The sequence below is a fragment of the Cupressus sempervirens genome, chromosome 2 (assembly GCF_028749045.1).
Source record: "Cupressus sempervirens isolate cs-2001-9-10 chromosome 2, ASM2874904v1, whole genome shotgun sequence".
In the NCBI taxonomy this organism is placed as follows: Eukaryota; Viridiplantae; Streptophyta; class Pinopsida; order Cupressales; family Cupressaceae; genus Cupressus; species Cupressus sempervirens.
The window spans coordinates 630555169-630573694 of NC_143119.1; the positions used below are offsets into that span (position 1 = coordinate 630555169).

Below are 18526 nucleotides of genomic sequence, written 5' to 3' on the forward strand. Positions count from 1 at the left end.
GAGTTGGTTATGTTCTAGCAAGGACTACTAGTAACTCTACTGGTTTTCCTATTATTAGTGTTGGTCTTTAGTCTTTGGATGATGCTTTTTATTTTTGTGTTCCTCTCGTGGCTTCCCTTGTGTTGGCGGAGGTTGTTTGTGTTAGGGTTTCTACCAATGTTGGATCTATTTTTGTTGTTCCCTCTTTTGTTCGATCTATTATTATTGGCCATGTCTGAGAGTCTCTATTGTTGGATCTATTGTGAGATCTTTTCTTATTTTGGAATCATAAGAGGCAATTTCATTGGTTGAGGGGTGGATCCTAGTTATTGGTAAAAATCATAAGAAGTCATCTCCTCATTTTGACATGATGCTTCACCCCTAATCTATTGTTTTCCTTCTTTTTACCATTTGAGGGTTTCCTTCCGTTGGTGCAAATTGGGACTCACTCCATTATTTTTTATTTGTAGTCTCTATTTGGTCCAATTTTGTGGGGCTCCTTTTTGGCCCCTGTTTTGGGTTACTGCAATAATCTTGGGAAATGGTCTAGTTGGTTATGCTTAGTTGAAAATTTTCTTGATGAGAAGATGTAAAGGGCTTCAAGGTCCCTTCAAAACCTTTATTTACCTAAACTAAAAACAATATGAGCATATCTCCACCCAAACATAAAGTGAGCTCAATCAATCACATAAACCCATAAAGAACATCTGGAGCCAATCGAGCATCATAAGAGATCTCATCCAACTGAAAAAATGCACTAACAAACATACTTTTGAGGCCACATCCATCAGAATCTCCTGTAGAAAGTAAATGGGAGAGCCACTACACAAGGTATTACCCTTTCAAATTAAAACAATCTACTACATGTTCAATTTGTAGATTCATGACACTAAAAGAAATTTGCATTGAATGAGGATGATAACTTGGTCAAGAGATTTGAGATAATTTATAAAGCTTTAGGATAAAAAATCCTTACAATCAAATTAATGGTTTAACATTGGAAGGACTTGTTAAATTATATGTTCAATATCATGAGCTAGTAAGCAAGGAAGGTAATTGGGGATTCTGTCAAAAAAAAACCTATGGCGTGTATTACTCAATATATGGTTATTCTATAAGTTGTCATACTAATGAGATTTAGAATAAAATCATTTCCTTTGTATGCTTGGATTAAAAATGGAAAAGGGAAAGAAAGTGAGTGAAGTGACATTGGTGTTGTTTAAGCAAAGTGTAAGGATGTCTTGGTGTCAAAGACCTAAGATGCATGGTGTCATTGTAGCCTTTAAATGGATCACAAAAGCCCTAGATTAGAATGAGTAGAAAATCTTTGTTGTGCATAATATGTAAATGGCCTCACCTAAACATGCTAAAAATAGAAAGGTTTGAATATATTTGACTCCCCTTTTTGGTAAATTTCCTATTATCCCCTTTAGTTCTAGTGGATTTAAAAGCATTCAAAAGGCTTGAGAATTGCTAAGAGAGGAATTTGTGGATTATGACTTCTACAACCATCATAGTAACAAAATATTTTATAGTAGATCTATTTAACATATTATTTACCACAAATATAATCCTTGGGTTACTTCAATGTTACTCCTAAAAAGTTTGGCACAATAAAGACATTAAGAATTTTGCACATATTCTTGAAAATCTATATTTGAGATATTGGCTTAATCTAAGTATTGAATATTGGATCTCATAGTCTCATTGGAGGACATACTTGATTATCAAAAGAAGCTTGTAAAATGTATCCCTTTCCTATTAATTTCAGCCTAGATAATAGGATGGTTAGAAGTGCTAGATGGTGTGATGCTATCTTTTTTATATATTTTTTTCAAATTAACCTATAGTTGTATGATGGAAAAATGATATCATGACTAGAAACCTCAAGGAATGTTAGAATATAAGCCTTGGTCCTACTTAGTGGTCTATATCTCTTGTTCACTTGTGGTCTATTGGCTTAGAACCACAAAGTCTTGCTTCAAATGGTTGTTGTTGAAAAATCTTGCACTATCTAAATCAAATGTTAATCTTTGTCTACTATATAGAGTTCTTGAAAATGTTGAGCATGTTTGTTTCAATTACTTATTTTATAAAGAGGTCCCATTCATATTTCTTTGTTTTTAATGCTTGGACTCCTTATAAAAGAATGCACTTTTTAAACCTTGGTCGTATTAAATATCTTGTTAAAGCTTATAATCTAATTTGGCTTGCTCTTTGGGTTTTATGTAGATCTAGGAATGATGAATGCTATCAAGACCAAATGAGTAAAGATACTAAGTCTTCAAGAATACTCATATTCAATATTGTTATTGTTCAAGTTACTATTAGACTTGAAGTCTCTAGGAAAAGATTTAATGAATTGAGAGACCATGGCCACCCAATATTTAATAGGTTTCACAAGCAATATACATGTTATTAGCCTAAATCAAGGAAGACAAATGAACATTTTTTGAAGGATTTCCTTGATCTCCAAAAGTAGTGCAATAAAAACTTCTATGACATCCTTACATGAACTTAGCTTAGAGATGAGAATAGAGTTTATCCCTCCTGATGTAGGTCTCATGCCAAGATGTCTAATAATGAATGAGGATGTATCTACTATTGAGCCACCTATAGAGTGGAATGATGTAGACTCTTTTAGTGAGATTTTGCTTGATAATGTCTAAGGATCTTACATTTTCATATCACTTTTTCAATTAATGCAATTTTAGGCCATTTCCACTCTTCATAACTTAATGAAAAGTAGATGGTTTCTCTATAAGGACGAAATTTGCTACCTTGTAATGTAATTTTGATATGTGACACTAGTCTTGATATTTTCTCCTCTAGACTATGATTAAATGTACAAGTTGAGATCTTTTGGTAATAAATTATCAACTAAAAGAAATCAAAATCAAAATTTGAGTTCCAAGGTCGCTTAGGGTTTCATTAGGGTATGGGAGTGTTGTGCTTAAAAGGTGAAACTACGAAACCCCTTTTGAGTACTATTTGATATTTTAAAAAACCTACAAAAAGCCCTCATTAGTTAGCGATAACCTTATACAAAGATAAAGGGGCAATAGTATGAATATGTCACATTTGCGAAATAGATTTTAGAGTTACAATAGTATATTTTCATCTATTAGTTTTTGCAAAACCATAGGCGAAGGTGTGTCAAAATATAAAGGATGAGAAGGTTGAGATACATAGATTGAATATGGAGGCACAACCAAGCTCTAGAGGTATGTCAGTGTCAACACAATTTGCATTATTAGCTTTGTAGAGGTAATCTATGTTTGGCAGTGAAACTATTGCTATAAGAAAGTAAGGGCAATTCCAAAGTTTAATCTATAGGTAGATTCCTCTATGTTTAGGCTATATTTAATTGTATGCGGCATGTTCATCTCATATCAAACAAATTTCCAAAGTTGTGCCTTATGTTGGTATGGGATTCACCTCGTAGAGAATATAAGCTACACACCACCCTCCTTAATTATAAATATTTCATGTGGAGTTAACTGATCAACATGACATGAAGTTGGATTAGGGCATACTACTCTTTTGTCATGAATGGGTAGATTAATATTAGACATCAACCACTAATCAACATCATTGTCACATGTTTAAGTAGCTCTTATCTTCCTAGAGTTGTCGATTTTTCTAATTGTTGAGTTATAATTCATATAAGCCAACTAAGGTTCATAGGATCTTCCATTTGTTGTTGTAGTTCTTTGCTAAGTTACTAGTCTCTTTTAGACTAACCCTCCATTTGTTTGTCTTGTTTCCAATAGCTCCCCTTCTTCGAGCTACATTACATGTGCTTTGAGCTTCTTATCTAACTTTAGTGCCACCGGTGGAGTTATAACACATGTCAACAAATTAGGAGTTGAACTTAGGAGCTTCCGTGAATGCTCTACAAAGTTGGCGGCACCTCTTTTGTACATGATTGATCCAAGTGACATATTTTGATGGCTAAGAAGCACAAAGATGCAAACTTCCAATTTCATATTTTGAGAGGAACTATAGTAAAAGGGTTTAGGCCTGAAATTTAGTGGCCATTAATTTAACATGTGTACACAACTGGCATGATAATCAAGGTGCTAACTGCACATCTTTTGGCTATCAAAATTGAATTAGGTGTAGTAAGTGGCAACAGAAGCTAGATATTTTCATTTGCAACTTGATCTTTATAAAAACATTTTCATTGTCTCGTTTGTTGGACACGATGTATAACGTGCAAGCTACCCTACCATTGATCATGGTTAATATAGAATGGAATAGGTATACTAGAAATATTATGTAAGAAAAAAATATTAAACAAAAATCCTAAATTTTCTTATTTTAAATATTCAACTCATCTTTAATATTTTGCACATATATTTGTTGAATCATGTCACTGAAAATACCATATGTCAACATACTTTCAAATTTCAAAACATTTTTCAATAAAAAGAAAGCAACTTGTAATAATTAAAAAACCTAATATAATATTAAATAAGCAACATGTTTTAAAAATGGATTTTGAAAGGCCCAAACACCCTTTATAAAATTAGAACAAAAAGATATTTACAGAGCCCAAATTCAAGGTGCTAGCCCAAGTAGGCAAACACCCAAAACAACAATAGTTTAGAAAAATAAACACTAAGCCCAAACTGCCCCCAATGGGTTTTAAAACCAAGACTCCACAACCTACAAAGTGGAAGGGAAAACTACGATTTTCGATTGCCCTCATTCGTCTAGGAGCATAGTCATCTCAAAATTAGGAAACCTCTTATTATGATTCCCAATAATAGGGATCCAACACTCCTCCACTAAAGCAACCTTATCTTGCCAAGTCTAAGAACCCAAAGACCTCATAATCAAAACAGGACAAAGGCCAGCACCAATTGTGCCAAGAAGAATATTCATGGAAGACTAGTATTAGTGTCCTCCTTTGAAGGAACCAACTTAGTATTTTGTTGGACAAGCCCTCCTCCAACATCATGCTACACAAAACGGGCAACAACAATAACACCAACACTTTGCTTATCAAAGCTACCAAATACAACCAATAATCTTGCATTGAACCAAACCACCAAACACCGCATTTTGACCAACATTATCATCCACCTCCATGACCATCAACTCAAAACTAGGAAGATCGGTAGCCTCTACCTTATCCAGGGCATAAGAGACCTCACCTCAATCCAAAACCACATGATTTGAAGCAAGACTCCTACATAACATTTCTAGAATTCCCTTTCCCTTTAGATCTAGGTTTTAACCATTGTATAGTGTTGTAAAGAGGCTCCCTTCCACCATGAGGAAAGTTTATTAGACTTAGCTCTTTTGAAGTCACACTTTGCAACTACATGGCCTATTTTAAAGAACTAAAAGGAAAATCTTCATAACCTAATGATTTAGTCCAAGAACCCTTTGGAGGAAAAAGTTAAATCTATGTCAAAAGACCTTTAAAAGCACCTATGTCTACAAGTATTCGTGCATAGGTGGAGTGAAATATATCAAAAGAAAGAAAATCCACCATTAAAAAATATCCTAAAGCATTACCCACCTCTTCCAAGACATAGTCCACCAAGAGATGATAATATGTTACCATAAACATTCCCTATATGACAATCTTAGCTCTATACTCAAACGATATATACCAATTGGTGGATTGCCTAGTTGTGATGATGAAAAGTTTAAAAATGACTAAAGAAAGCCCAAGATTTGTTCAATTAAAATCTACTACACTTCAAACACAATTACTCATCTTTACTACTCTTTAAGATCCAAAGTTCAAAAAACTAGAAGTGAGAATAAATAAATCTATATGAAGTCAACCTAATGCTACTAAATGGTGGATATGATATGGCAACAATAAACAATACACAAGTTTAACATGTCCACTATTTGCCTCCTTTCACAATTGTCCAATTACTTTTCCATAGAAAATTGTCGACACAACTTGATTCACTATAACATGAGAAATAGATTAGCATCAAAGTAGAGTTGGTGGTGATGCATAATAATTTGCATCTCTATGTTCATCAAACTATGAAGTCCAATAATGCTATGATGATCCCAAAGACGCCACTCAAATTGAAGAAGAAAAGCATACAAGAGGTAATTAGTATTCATTAGATGAGCTAGTACCTTGTATAGGTAATGCATCAAAGCCGAACACAAAATTTGGTGCAATTTTAACACATGATATCTACGAACCTCCCACATTTTACAACCACTTTTTGTTTAGCTTGTCATTTTACCATTTATAGTTCAAAAATTTACGATATGTATATTGATAATAGATTATAAAAACGAATTCATCTTTAAGTTTTGACATTTATTATTTATTAATTTGCCATGTCTCTAGTGTTGTATCTTGAAGATTCTACAATATATATAAGCTCAATATTATAATATGAATATCTGAATTTCCCTTTCATTTTAATAATTACCGTACCTTTTATAGCAGTCCCCTTTATACTCTTCCTCCGAAATAAATGATGGAACGTGGAATTTATGTTGCATGTGCAAGATGACCCGTGACAATACTAGGGGCATAATGCCTATAGAACTTCGGTGGATCTTCCACAAGTCTTGTTTATCTATAAATAGTTTCAAACTCGAAATACAAATTTGTCCACTTTGTAAAACTATATTGGCGAAGATGCCTCGTCACTATGCTGACAACTCTCTTGAAAAAACAAATCTATTTCGTTTTATATAAATATAGAATTCCAGCAATGTAGTGGAATAATTAATCAAATTCAATGCTAAAAAGAAAAAAACTGTATAATATCAGTATTGCCCTGCGTGAATCTCAGTTCAGCAATCAATTGAATATGCTTCTGCAAATACCGCTTCCGTTCTCCGTCAATATTTAAATGCTGAATTTATTGCCAGTATCATTTCCCAAGTATAACTGGTGTGATCGTTTATAAAATTTTGCGCCCTCCATGATCTACATAAATTTAACATGATGAACTCCAACCACTTTTTGAAAATGTCGTTCGCCAGAATCTGTAATAATGCATTGTCGTTGGCAAATATTGCAAGGAAAAACCTGCTTGCAGAATGTGTATCTCCCATAATTACTTGAAGAAACAGACCATAGAAAAAACTGCTTGCAGAAACCGTATCTCCCATAATTCCTTGAAGAAACAGACAATGGTGGTACTTGGACACCATGCACTAAATTTATGAGAACTAAGATCCCATCGCCAAAAGAAATCTAGCATGATCTTTTATAATATACAAGCAAACCTTTGGCATCTTCATTTACAGAGATTATCACCCAAAAAAAAAACACATCCACTGCAATACCATAAAGTTGCCAAAAACATATTTAAGGATTGACCATTCTACATTATTTTCTAGTGATTACTTATTTCCAAACTGGTTTATACAACCGTGGCCAAGGATAGCAATGCATATTTCAAGAAGCCTGTATCAAACCCATATAAACATACATGGATTAGAATCCTACCAACAAGATACTCGAATCTCTGAGAACAAATCTATTTATTAATTTGCTTTAAGTTGGTCATTTTTCCAAGGTCATATTTAATTGTAAAAGGTTGAATATGAAACCTGAAGGGCAAAACATTGCAATCCATGCAACTGTGTCATAATTCTTCGCTAGACCTCTTCTGCAAAAGGGACTCCAAAAATGCAGTTCCGACTCTGGTGAGGGGAGGAAGAACATGTGAAGGCATATTGAATACACTCTCCCAAGGATGATTTGTGGCAGCATGAATAACATTTTGGTTGGCCGTGTGGTAGGTAGATTTACCAATATTAACTTCCTGGGAAGGAAGGTTACCAAACATATTCTTGTATCCTGACAGACCTGTATTAAACGTAAATATTTGTTAGTATGTTTAACCATAGAAAATTCACGATTCTACAAAAAAAATCACATATGTGGGATTAATCTTAGTTTATTCACCTTCATCTTCCATTGAAGAGAATCTTAAAAGAGGCACTAAATGAGCGTCATTGTCATCACTATCATATGGATTGAAAACAACATATGCATGGTCCCTGTCCAAAAAGACAAGTCTGCTTTCGGCTTGTTTGCTCTTGTCAATGTCATTTTCTTCAAACAACAGTCCACTTTCTTTAATAAAGATGACTGTGCCACCAATTCCCTGTATAAAAAGAATAAACTAAGATACATCACTTAAACACAACTTTCATTAGATTCAATATTCTTCAAATATCCTTACTTTTCTCACAGCCCAGGCAGCAACTGGAATGGGGTCCTCCATGGTAAATAACACGATGACAGCGTCTTCTTTCAATTTCATTTTCTCTCTAATATGAATAGGTAAAGAAACCAGAACAACAAAATTTGGTCTGTTTGGATCAGTGGCAATTGCTGCACACAAATAATCAGCTGGTTTAAAAACTGTAAAACAGTACACATTTACAAAGAGATGTAGATTTCAAAACAGAATATGAACTACAATTTGTGTTTGGCTCACTACCTTCCACAGAAATACTGTATGACCACCAAATAGATAATGTTGATAGATTCCACACAGAAAGGCATGGACTTGACCCCTTAGAGACTGTTACAAGATTCTTTGATTTTGGAATGAATGATAGAGCTGAAATTGACTGGACGAACCAAGAACAACATATGAATTCAATCATTAAATCTAAACATGGCTCCTCATAATTCCATCCAAAAGAAATATGACTGACAAAAATTACCGTGACGTTCGGAGACTCCCCAATTACAAAAACAAGACTGTTTGAGTCCGGATTCCAAAATGTCACAAGACCACTAGCACCAACAGCCAAAAGAGATCCATCAGCAGAAAATGCAGCACATTGCATAGCTTTTTGTCTGTAATATAATAATAAACATAATGATGTCATGTGCATATTATAAGTGTTGTTAAAATAAAGGGAGCTACTGTATTTGCAAGCAAGACATTCAAAATGAAGACAATGTGGGGTAGAGCAGAAAATGAACAGTAATGCAGAAGAAAACAAATTTTGTAAGCAGGATTGCAAGTAAAGATGACAGAGCATTGCTATGTATAGATGGGAGGGTAATACAAAGTGGAATAAAAGTGGAGATGAGTAGACCTGCAGTGGGAAGAACATCGAGCATAACAAGTAGTAAACTATTAAAGAGCATTGCGTATAAAGAATGGGTGCTTGTAAGCATAGTTACAAGACTCAAAACTCACCTCAGACTTGGCAACCTGATTTTCGACTCGGAATTTTGGCAGACTCCGTAAATTGAAAAAAAAAACCAAAATATTTTAACCATTTAAACGTTTTAAAACTTGTTCCATACATCCTTATATAATTAACCCATAAAGACACAATGAAATTGTTAAATGGAAAGCTATTATGATCACATCCACAAGTACACATGATTCAGAAGTATAGACACAAAAATAGGTCCCAGATGATAATGTAGCCATGATATCTGCCTGTCTGTGTTTGATGCGTATACTCAAGTGGGCTATTTAACTATTCATTAACAAAGAAGAATAGTCAATAAAAGATATATGGTTAACCGTTCTAGTTTGACCTTAGCCAGGATACTAATAGATGGGATTGTTCTATTAATTGTATGTGTACTTTGTTGGCATGATTGATATATTTTTGTGTTATTAAAATAGCATTGCTTGCCTACTATTATGACTTGTATTATTGCATGGACTGAGTATTAAAATACTTGCAGCATACTTGAGTCTTATCATATTCATTAGATAGGTGTGGAAACCTTAAAAGGTTTCATTACTTATGTGATAGCAGTTGCTGCAACAGTAATATGCCTATTCCATACAAGTTTCCATTTGAGGTGGCCATTGTACAACACAGATCTACATGTTACTTATTGTAGTTTCTAAATTTCAGCAAATATTTGGGTTTAACTTTATTTCAGCCATCAGGAATTAAAGATAAGGACAATTGGCAGAAAGAGCAGATAAACCAGGTTAAGAATGCACATTATCTTCAATGGAGAAGAAATGAAGGTTGCAGCTTGTTACTATTGAATCAGATTGTAAATAATATAGCAGGGAATGGACCAGTTTTAAAGGACATTCTTTTGAAGGGGTTAAGGATTCAAGTGAAAACATGGGAGACTCAGAAGATCAAGCTGATGGAGACTATTTCGGATTGAGAGATGACATGAGAGTCCTTGAGAAGAGATCCTTGGAGTAAACAGTAGCTAAGAACGGCAAGGTTAAAGTGGGAGAAAGAAAAAGAAGGGGTACAGAGATTGAAAGGATGAAGTTGGAAATTGCTGGCAATGCCTCAGGGCAGAGCAAATTGAGATTGGGAAAAGGCTAATCCCTTTTTCCCAGATGAAGCTACTATCGTGCAATGTCAGGCTCCAATGCCCATGAAAAGATTCGCTTGATCAAGTGAGACCAGATGTGGTACTTTACAAGAGACCAGTCAAGTATCAGGGTTTTCTTAGTTTCAGTAGATGTTTTAGCAGGTGGAAGTGTTTTTGGGAAGGGGCTCTGGGTGCTTCGGGTGGTTTAGGTGTGTTTTGGAAGGAAGGGACAGTTAGCATTCATGTAATATCCCTTGCAAATTCAATTTTCTGATTTCTTGACCTGAGAACTTTGTCAAACACTTTGCATGCAAGGAATATATTACTGATCTAAATTTTGATTCTCTTTAAATGCCAATAGATACGCTTGCACAAACTTCAAAATGTCTAACAATGAAGATGCAAATGATTTGCATTTTTTTCCAAGTGTATAAACAATGGTTAAAGATGAGAAAAATGTGCATCTAGAATAATAGTATGACATTAGGACAAACACCTGCCATGCAAACTTCAAAGATATTCCGACCCCTTTAAAATGACAGCTTGCTAGCTTGCTGATATAATGTTCTAATATAAAATCAGATTACAATGCTTCCATGACTGATTACAAAGTCCCTAGAAATGCCCTAAAAGTATTCAGACCTAGCTTCAGAACAATGCAAAATATAATTGGACAGGAACCTGGAAACTGCCCAAATTATCTGGATGTCACTGTAGCAGCGACAACTATGTTCACCTTCAGCTATAGGAAGGTCTTCCAATTCCTTCCAGAATCATTTGCCCAAATACCCTAGCACTACTGGAATATAACTGAGATTAATATCAGAGTTATTTCTTCAAATCTTTTCAGCATCTGGCCCTAGGCCATAAACTTGGCAGAATGAAAAGACTGATTTGCCTTCTCCGAAAGCTGCTATCTTTCACAACCTCAGTTATGTGAATCAATGGGAGTGTTAATTCCCAATGATCATTGTGCAAACTGCGGAAGCCCTTGGCTCCACAAGTCATCAAGCAAAGTAGATGGGAACACATTTGATATCCAACAATGAGGCTTTCCTTCCTATTTATTCTTTTTCTCCAAGAGGTCGGTCTCCTTCTAGAAGAAATAAAATAATATTTAATAGCACTTTCTAGAAGATTTTTATTCATAATAATATTTAGTTGCACTTTAAAGTAATATTAATATAGAATTATAATATAAAGTGAAACTAATATCTTAGTTACTGATGCTGCCTCTTGGACCCTGGAGGCGGAAGCAGATGCAGACAGATAAGGGATGTGTTTGGAAGCGCATTGGATGCTGGCAGGGTGCATTTATTGAGTGCTAACTTCTGTTTACTGACCAAATCACTACCCAAAACTCTGTCACGGTCTCAGTCACTGCCCAGAACTCAGCTACAGGTATGGGCCTCAATCATCTTGTACGACACCCTTAATGGAGTATTGTAGACTTATATGGAACTGCTGTAGCAGTCCCTAACATAGACAGCTCCTTCTGTGGCAGTACGACCCTCCAGCAGGTATGCACATAGAGCCTTTGAATGTGTAAAGTCCTAATCCAACCTTGATGGCTCTCACAAAACTCCCAACATTGCCCAGATTGGTATGGCCAGCTGATAGACAATTTGTAACAGCAGTTAGCACTCAATGAACTCCCAGCAGATAGACATTTATATATTGCCCTATGTGAGCAATGTTGGGTGTTTTGTGAGGGACAGCAAATAGACAATTATATATATAATGTTTAGCAATACCCACTCCTCAACACCTTGGCATACAAGGGTCCGATGATAAGCCAAACTCCATAAAATCTTAGCACTAGTGAGAAAGGGACATTACAATTCTGTTAATTCAACATGCTAGATTATGGCAATGGTTATGGGTGGACTCTAAACAGATTGGTATCAGGTTCTCAATCCTTAACATCTATGGGCCTAACAACTCTTCTCAGAAAAGGGTGTTATGGGCAGACTTGTCAGGGATCATAGATAGGGTTGATGGTGAGATGTTTGTTTTGGGTAGGGATTTTAATGCTATGCTTAGGCCTTTGGACAAGTTTGGAGGCGTTGAATGGATGGGGAATAGTCAGCAAGATTTTTCAGATTTTATTACAATAAATGGCTTGATTGAACTGCCTTTTGAGTGTGGGGAATTTAGTTGGACAAATAGGAACGAAGGCTTTTTTAAACATTGCAGAAAAGTTGGATCAGTCCTTGCTTGCTAGAAATTGGCATGGGATGCAATGGACATGTTAAGCTAGAAACCTTCCTTTTGCAAGGTCAGATCATTATCCAATAGGTGTGAGTATACAGGAGGATGTGACTCCAGGCCGATGCCCCTTTAAATTTAAGATGATGTGGTTCAGAACTGAAGGCTTTAAGGACTTGGTTGTAGGCTGGTGGAGTAAGCTCCTAAGCGGAAAGGTAATAAAGCTTTTATCTTCTTCAAAAAGCTCCAGTTTCTTAAGGAACAATTGAAGAAATGAAATAGTCATTTAAGAACATCTTTTCTGAAAAGCTTAACTTAGAACAATCTTTAAATTCCTTACACGAAGAGGTTATTGAGAAAGGAATGAGTGAGGATGACGATCTATTGGAAAAAAAAGTTAGATAAGGAGTATTCAGAAATTTTATCACGTGATGAAGTGTTTTGGAGGCAAATATCTAGAGAAAGTTGGTTAAGAAAGGTGACAGGAATGCTGCATTTTTTTCACACATCAGTTAAAGTTAGAAGAGCCAATAATAAGATTTTTAAATTTAAGAAAGATGAAGGTTTTCTTTTAACTAATCGGATTAATTATGAGTCAGTGAGGTTTCTTTAGAGAGAGTCAGACGGGTGAGACTGTTGATACACTTAGTGTTGAGGAGGTGCTGGCTGTGATCCCTAGATACATCCAAGCAGAGCAAAATGCAGCTTTGTTTAAAACTGTCATGCTGGAAGACATGAAGGCAGCTCTTTTTGGTTCACCTTATGTAACACAGGTTATAAGGTTATTGCTAACCGGCTGAAGCAAGTTCTGGATACTATAATTTCTAAGGAGCAAAGTGGATTCTCCCTTAGGAGGTCAATTTTTGAAGGGATTGTTGTTGCTCATGAGGCAGTGTATTCAGTTAGAGTGGCTAAAGAAAAGAAAATAATGGTCAAATTGGATACCAAGTTAGCTTTCTTCTTTTAAGTCCTGAAGAAGTTTAGCAATGAATGGATTTCTTGGGTTCAAAGTTGCATGTGCACTCCTCAGTTTTCAGTTCTAGTCAATGGCAGTCCACAAGAATTCATTGAGGTGGATAGGGGGACACGAGGAGGACCCAAGTTCACCTTTCCTTTTCATAATAACCGCAGAAGTGTTGGGAAGGTTGATTACGAAGAAGAGGGTGGAAGGTACTGGAGAGGAATCAAGGTAGCTGAAGGGGTAGATCCTATTTTACTTTTGGATACTTATGGAAGGGCTTTGGCCCTTTGGGACAGCATATTAACTGGAGAAAGTAGGAGATTTTCCTTTTTAATACTGCAAGGAATAAGCAACAGGAGATTGCACAATTGTGGGAATGTAAGTAAGGGCTCTTACTAACAAGTATCCAGGGATCCCCTTATTTAATGGTGGTAACAGGACAGTTGTTTGAAAAGATTTGGTTGAAAGCTGCTGTTGGAAAATGGATGGATAGAAAAGTAGATGGTCGACCTCAGCTGGTAGGATTTTAATGCTTAAAACACTCATTTCTGCTATTCCAGTACTTTCAGTACTTGAATCTACCCTCAACAGTCTCATAGAGCCACATAATAGCTGTCAATAACATCTCGGAAATCCCAATATCTGTAAGTCTTTGAAAGAGGGCTGTCGGTAGGGAATCAAAGGCCTTACCAATTCCCTCTAGTGAACCTCTCAAATATTGTTCCTATACTTATTGTTGACTTTCTTTCATAGCGACTGAGATAGAGTGTTTATCACATATCGCAGAAAATAGGAAATACGATTAGAGTGGAGGATTCATTTGTCAAACAAAGACTATAAAAAGTGTGGTTGCCTTCGACCATGTTCGATCTGCATATGGACGTCGCCACTATTATTGTTCAATAATAATCCCTTTGAGATGATGCTACTGCACATATTTATCGTTCCTTGACACCTTATCATCTTGATTGAAATTTCTCACTTTGTACATTCTGTCCATTCAGTCGCACGTAATCGTTCATGATGCCTGGCGATTGTCTTTGTGTTTTCCCCTATGTTTTCAATCATACTATTGTGGACCATTCCTTCCTTTGTTTGCTGCCCACTTGGATATTTCCTTACTCCTGATTGGAAGTTTATAGTAGCAAAGAAGGAATCGCTCCATCGTCTCTCCTTGCTCGGTGATTTCGAACTGTGTATGGTTGCTCTTAGTACCTCTTCTGAATTCTCTGTCTTTAATTTTACTTTCTTATATTTGCAGTCTGGCTCTAATACCATGTTGGTTTTTTGGAACTGCTGCAAATGCATTAAGCGCTGCCTTATTAAGTATGTGTATTCCAAATGCAACATCCTCTTAGATTTATATTTAGGGAGAATAGGCCATGAATAGACAAGTCCCTTCATGGGACCTATCTATTCATTAATCAGATAATTAATAATGATAACAAATTTAAACTCATATATAATATAAAGAACACACACACACACACACATGTATATAATATTTCATATATAAATATATGTAGGTTTATCCGACTGAAGCTATCAATCATCAACAGTGGTGGGGGTGAATGAATCAGGAGGCTGAGGACAGCATGATCGGCGAGCAGGAGGTAGTGAAACTATGGATAGAGGGAATGAAGGAAGCACAAGTAATCATGTAGTCCACCAAACTAGCACCAACACAGTGAGGCCAGCAGGTAAAGAGATCGGAGCCAGGGAAGCATGAGAGGTTGTTCAAAATCACGAGCCCGGCAAACTCACAAAGCTGAAGGAGGTGGTGACCATAACTGGAGAGAGCCCTACGACAATCCTCAGAAGCAAGTTGTAGGCCCATGCTGGTAGGATCAGTCTTTGTGATGCAGGTAAGATCGGTACCACGGTCATAAAGACGTGTCCAAAGGTCCCTAGTCAGTGCATTGAAGTCCCCCAAAATAATGATTTCACCCATAGCCACAAACTTGGAGATGCACTCGTCCATGTCCATAAAGGGGTTCCCATCTTCGGTGTTGTGAATGGCATACAACGAAGACATCGGTGGAAAGTAACAAATAACCACGAAGATATCACTGTGATGGCATCTCACATGACCAATGTGGATCCATAGGAATCTAGCATAGGTTTCAGAGTGAACAACAAAGATAGAGCTGAAAAGACCATCTCTAGCCAAACAAGTAATGCCACCAGAACCATGAACACCCCCAGAAGTGCAAACCTCATCACTATAAATAGACAACCACCGGTACTCGGCATACCCAGGAAGAGGATTGATGGGGCTCTCATGAGTCTTGGTAACAACCAAAATGTAAAAGAGCCATTCCCATTCCAGCAGTTAACAATAAGAGAGCGTGAAGAGAGCTCACTCTTGTGTAACTGTTGGTGAGACCATCATTTGGCCATGGGGGCTGACCTCGATTCCTAACCACTGGGGCAAATCACGAATCATCGCTCTGATGTTCTGAATCACCATCCATTTACCACTATGCCTACCCTCCGCAACCAGGCCCATGTCTCGTTTCAACTTGGTCACATGTGATCTCCTAAGATCCTCATGGAGGAAAATCTTACTGGGAAGAGTAAATAACTTCTTTGCCCTAAGAGCTTGTAGCCTATCAGATAAAGACGAATTGAAGGTAGAGAGTATTGTCCGGACTGAGCCAATATATGTCCAATGTAATATCGTGGATACCAAGTTGGTCACAAAGCAACAAGTGACCGGCTGATGTGGGATCCACCAAGGATGTGGGAAGACCCCTGACCCACGGATTGAATTCACCAGCCTGCCTCACCCGTTTAACATTAATCTTCCCTTGAACCAACTTCTCGACAACCAAAAGAGGTCCAAACCCAGTGTTGTTGCACAAAGAAGCCCAAGTTTTAACTTTTTGCTCAATTTCTGTCAACAAGGAGGAATGTTGAGCCACAATTTCAGATTGCTTATCCTTCATGGTGTCTAACTCTCTCAACAGCCCAATGACCAAGACTAAGTCAGACTTGATACCTGTTGTATGGTGAAAGTGGTGGAGAAGCTACTCAAAAGAACTTGACTGGAATCTATCTGCAGTTTGAGCATTGAGATTGTCTCTTTGAGAGTCAACACAGCATCTTTCAGCATCAGGTTTTCAGTTTCGAGCTTCAGCAGACATTCGACCAGCCTCTGATAAGTCAGGGACAGAGGTGGCTGAGAAAGGGGAGCAAAGAAGTGGCCTTTAAATATTGACTTTAGCGTGGGGACTGGAATTAGGAAAATAGGCTGAAACCACAAACTGGATTTTAAATTCATTGTTTGAGAAGGCCGGGTTAAGATATTTGGATTAATTTTGGAATGGGCATATGCAGGGGTTGGCTTAAAGTGAGTGTTTTGAGGATTTGAATGATGCTGCAGAGCTTTGCTTTGTTGCTATTGTTAGAGGGCCAAAAAGAGTCAAGAGAGATGAGTAGAAGCGAGACATTTCGGCTGAATGGGAGAAATTGAAGCAGGCTCTGCTTGATCATGAACATGATGCGGCTCATGCAACGACGATATTTCCTCTTCTCTTACCTCAGTGACAATGATCAAGACATGGGAGACGTCTGAGAATTGTTGAATTGAATGCATAAAGGCAATGCGAGGTTCAAGGTTTTTTAAAGCTTTGTCTTCTTATGTAGTTGGTTTTGGCACCTTTCGGGAGTTTTGTTGTGATTATTTATAGGTGGGTCTGTCATTTGTGTACTGGAGCTGAGTCAATCTCTGACTTTCTTAAACAGAGAGATTCGTTTATTGAAAGTTCTGATCATGTATTTGGATAATTGCAGTTAAGTGTAAGGTTAAAGGTTAGTTGGGCACTCTTGTCAGTCTGAAGGATAGTCAATAATAAAAGGCTTGATTGATGATTTTAGTTAGCTAAATATGTACTGAGTATAGAAGAGTGCTTTTTGAGAAGTTTGTATATGATGGATAGTAGTTTATAGTCGTAATCTGGATATTAAGATCCAATTAAATTTTGTAATCATTTCTCAAATATTGATCATATAATCTATTACTGAAGAAAAAAGTATATCAGCCATTTCCAGCATATGTCCCAGACAGGTTCTGACAGCACACGTTTCAAAAAAACAATATCAGTAGTGAGGGTTTGGGTATTATGATTATCCATGATTCCGTATAGAGTTCCGATTAACAAAGGAAATCACAGAAGTTTGGGTTTTGCCTGTTGCCAGAATCATTTTTTTGTGGCTTCATATAAATCCAAATGCTTCTATGCCAATTTGATATAGATTCTGTTAGTGTAATGATTGTGAAATCCAAAAGACCTAGCAGCCAACTGCTTTATTAATGCTGATAATGTATCAGTTCTAGAAGTGCATGGCAAAAGAATCCATTTCATCATTTCTGTCATTGCAAGCATTGTAATCTGTGTGGCTTGCCACCAGCCTCTAAAATATATTTTATTATTGTTTGCAATATAGCCACTATATCCTTGCCTTGCCAGTTTGGGAACTCCATGGTCAGAAAGTTCTAGAATCTTTACATGCAAATTGAAAATACAACTTGCAAAATTAACAGTTAAGGTTTTAACTTCAGATCCTAAGAGAAATCCATTGTTTGACAGTGCCATATCCAAATGGTTCATTCCAAAAGACTCATACATAAATATTGACAATCATGTGCCTTTATCAAACTACTTTGAATGACCCATTCTGGTATTCCCTAGAATTTGTCCTAATGTCACAAATGCAAAAGCGATAGAAGAGATATGGTTATTAATATATCTTTACACAGTAAAATATCCTTTTCAACAAGATCACCTTAATTTAAATTCTGCAAACACAACCACTGACATGTACATACGATCTTTCTAATCATTAGGGTTAGATGGGAAAACATGATAGGTCTGCTCGGAACAATCCCAATAGGGTTTAGGGATGGAAGCACGATAGGCCCGCTCGGAACAATACCCGCGAGAGTACACTCACCCTTTTGGTCCCAATAGAAAACAGATTGCTCATCCACTCGAGGTTGTCTGCTTAGTGGGATGCTTGTATCTACTTTCCCTATTCATGCATCATCTCTTCAAGTCTACAGTCAAACATCATAGAGTTGGGAATGGAAATTGCAATAG

The 18526-nt window shown here is 36.6% G+C and overlaps 1 protein-coding gene across 2 annotated transcripts in view; it reads right to left on the reverse strand.

The window, feature by feature from the left end:
• Positions 1-6532: 6532 nt before the first annotated feature.
• The window catches only part of LOC149574947 (Transducin/WD40 repeat-like superfamily protein), a 152319-nt gene continuing 140325 nt past the window's right edge, over positions 6533-18526 (reverse strand). Inside the window, exons 12-17 of one of the 2 annotated variants that reach the window (XM_089814794.1) lie at positions 8665-8737; positions 8436-8568; positions 8175-8326; positions 7895-8096; positions 7537-7795; positions 6533-7390 (exon numbers count right to left, since the gene is read on the reverse strand). In XM_089814794.1, coding sequence (XP_089670920.1) covers positions 7572-7795; positions 7895-8096; positions 8175-8326; positions 8436-8568; positions 8665-8737 — 784 coding nt within the window. In that variant the 3' untranslated portion in view covers positions 6533-7390; positions 7537-7571. Of the gene's footprint in view, positions 7391-7536; positions 7796-7894; positions 8097-8174; positions 8327-8435; positions 8569-8664; positions 8801-18526 lie in introns of both variants that reach the window. The other variant, XM_089814793.1, reaches the window with a different exon arrangement.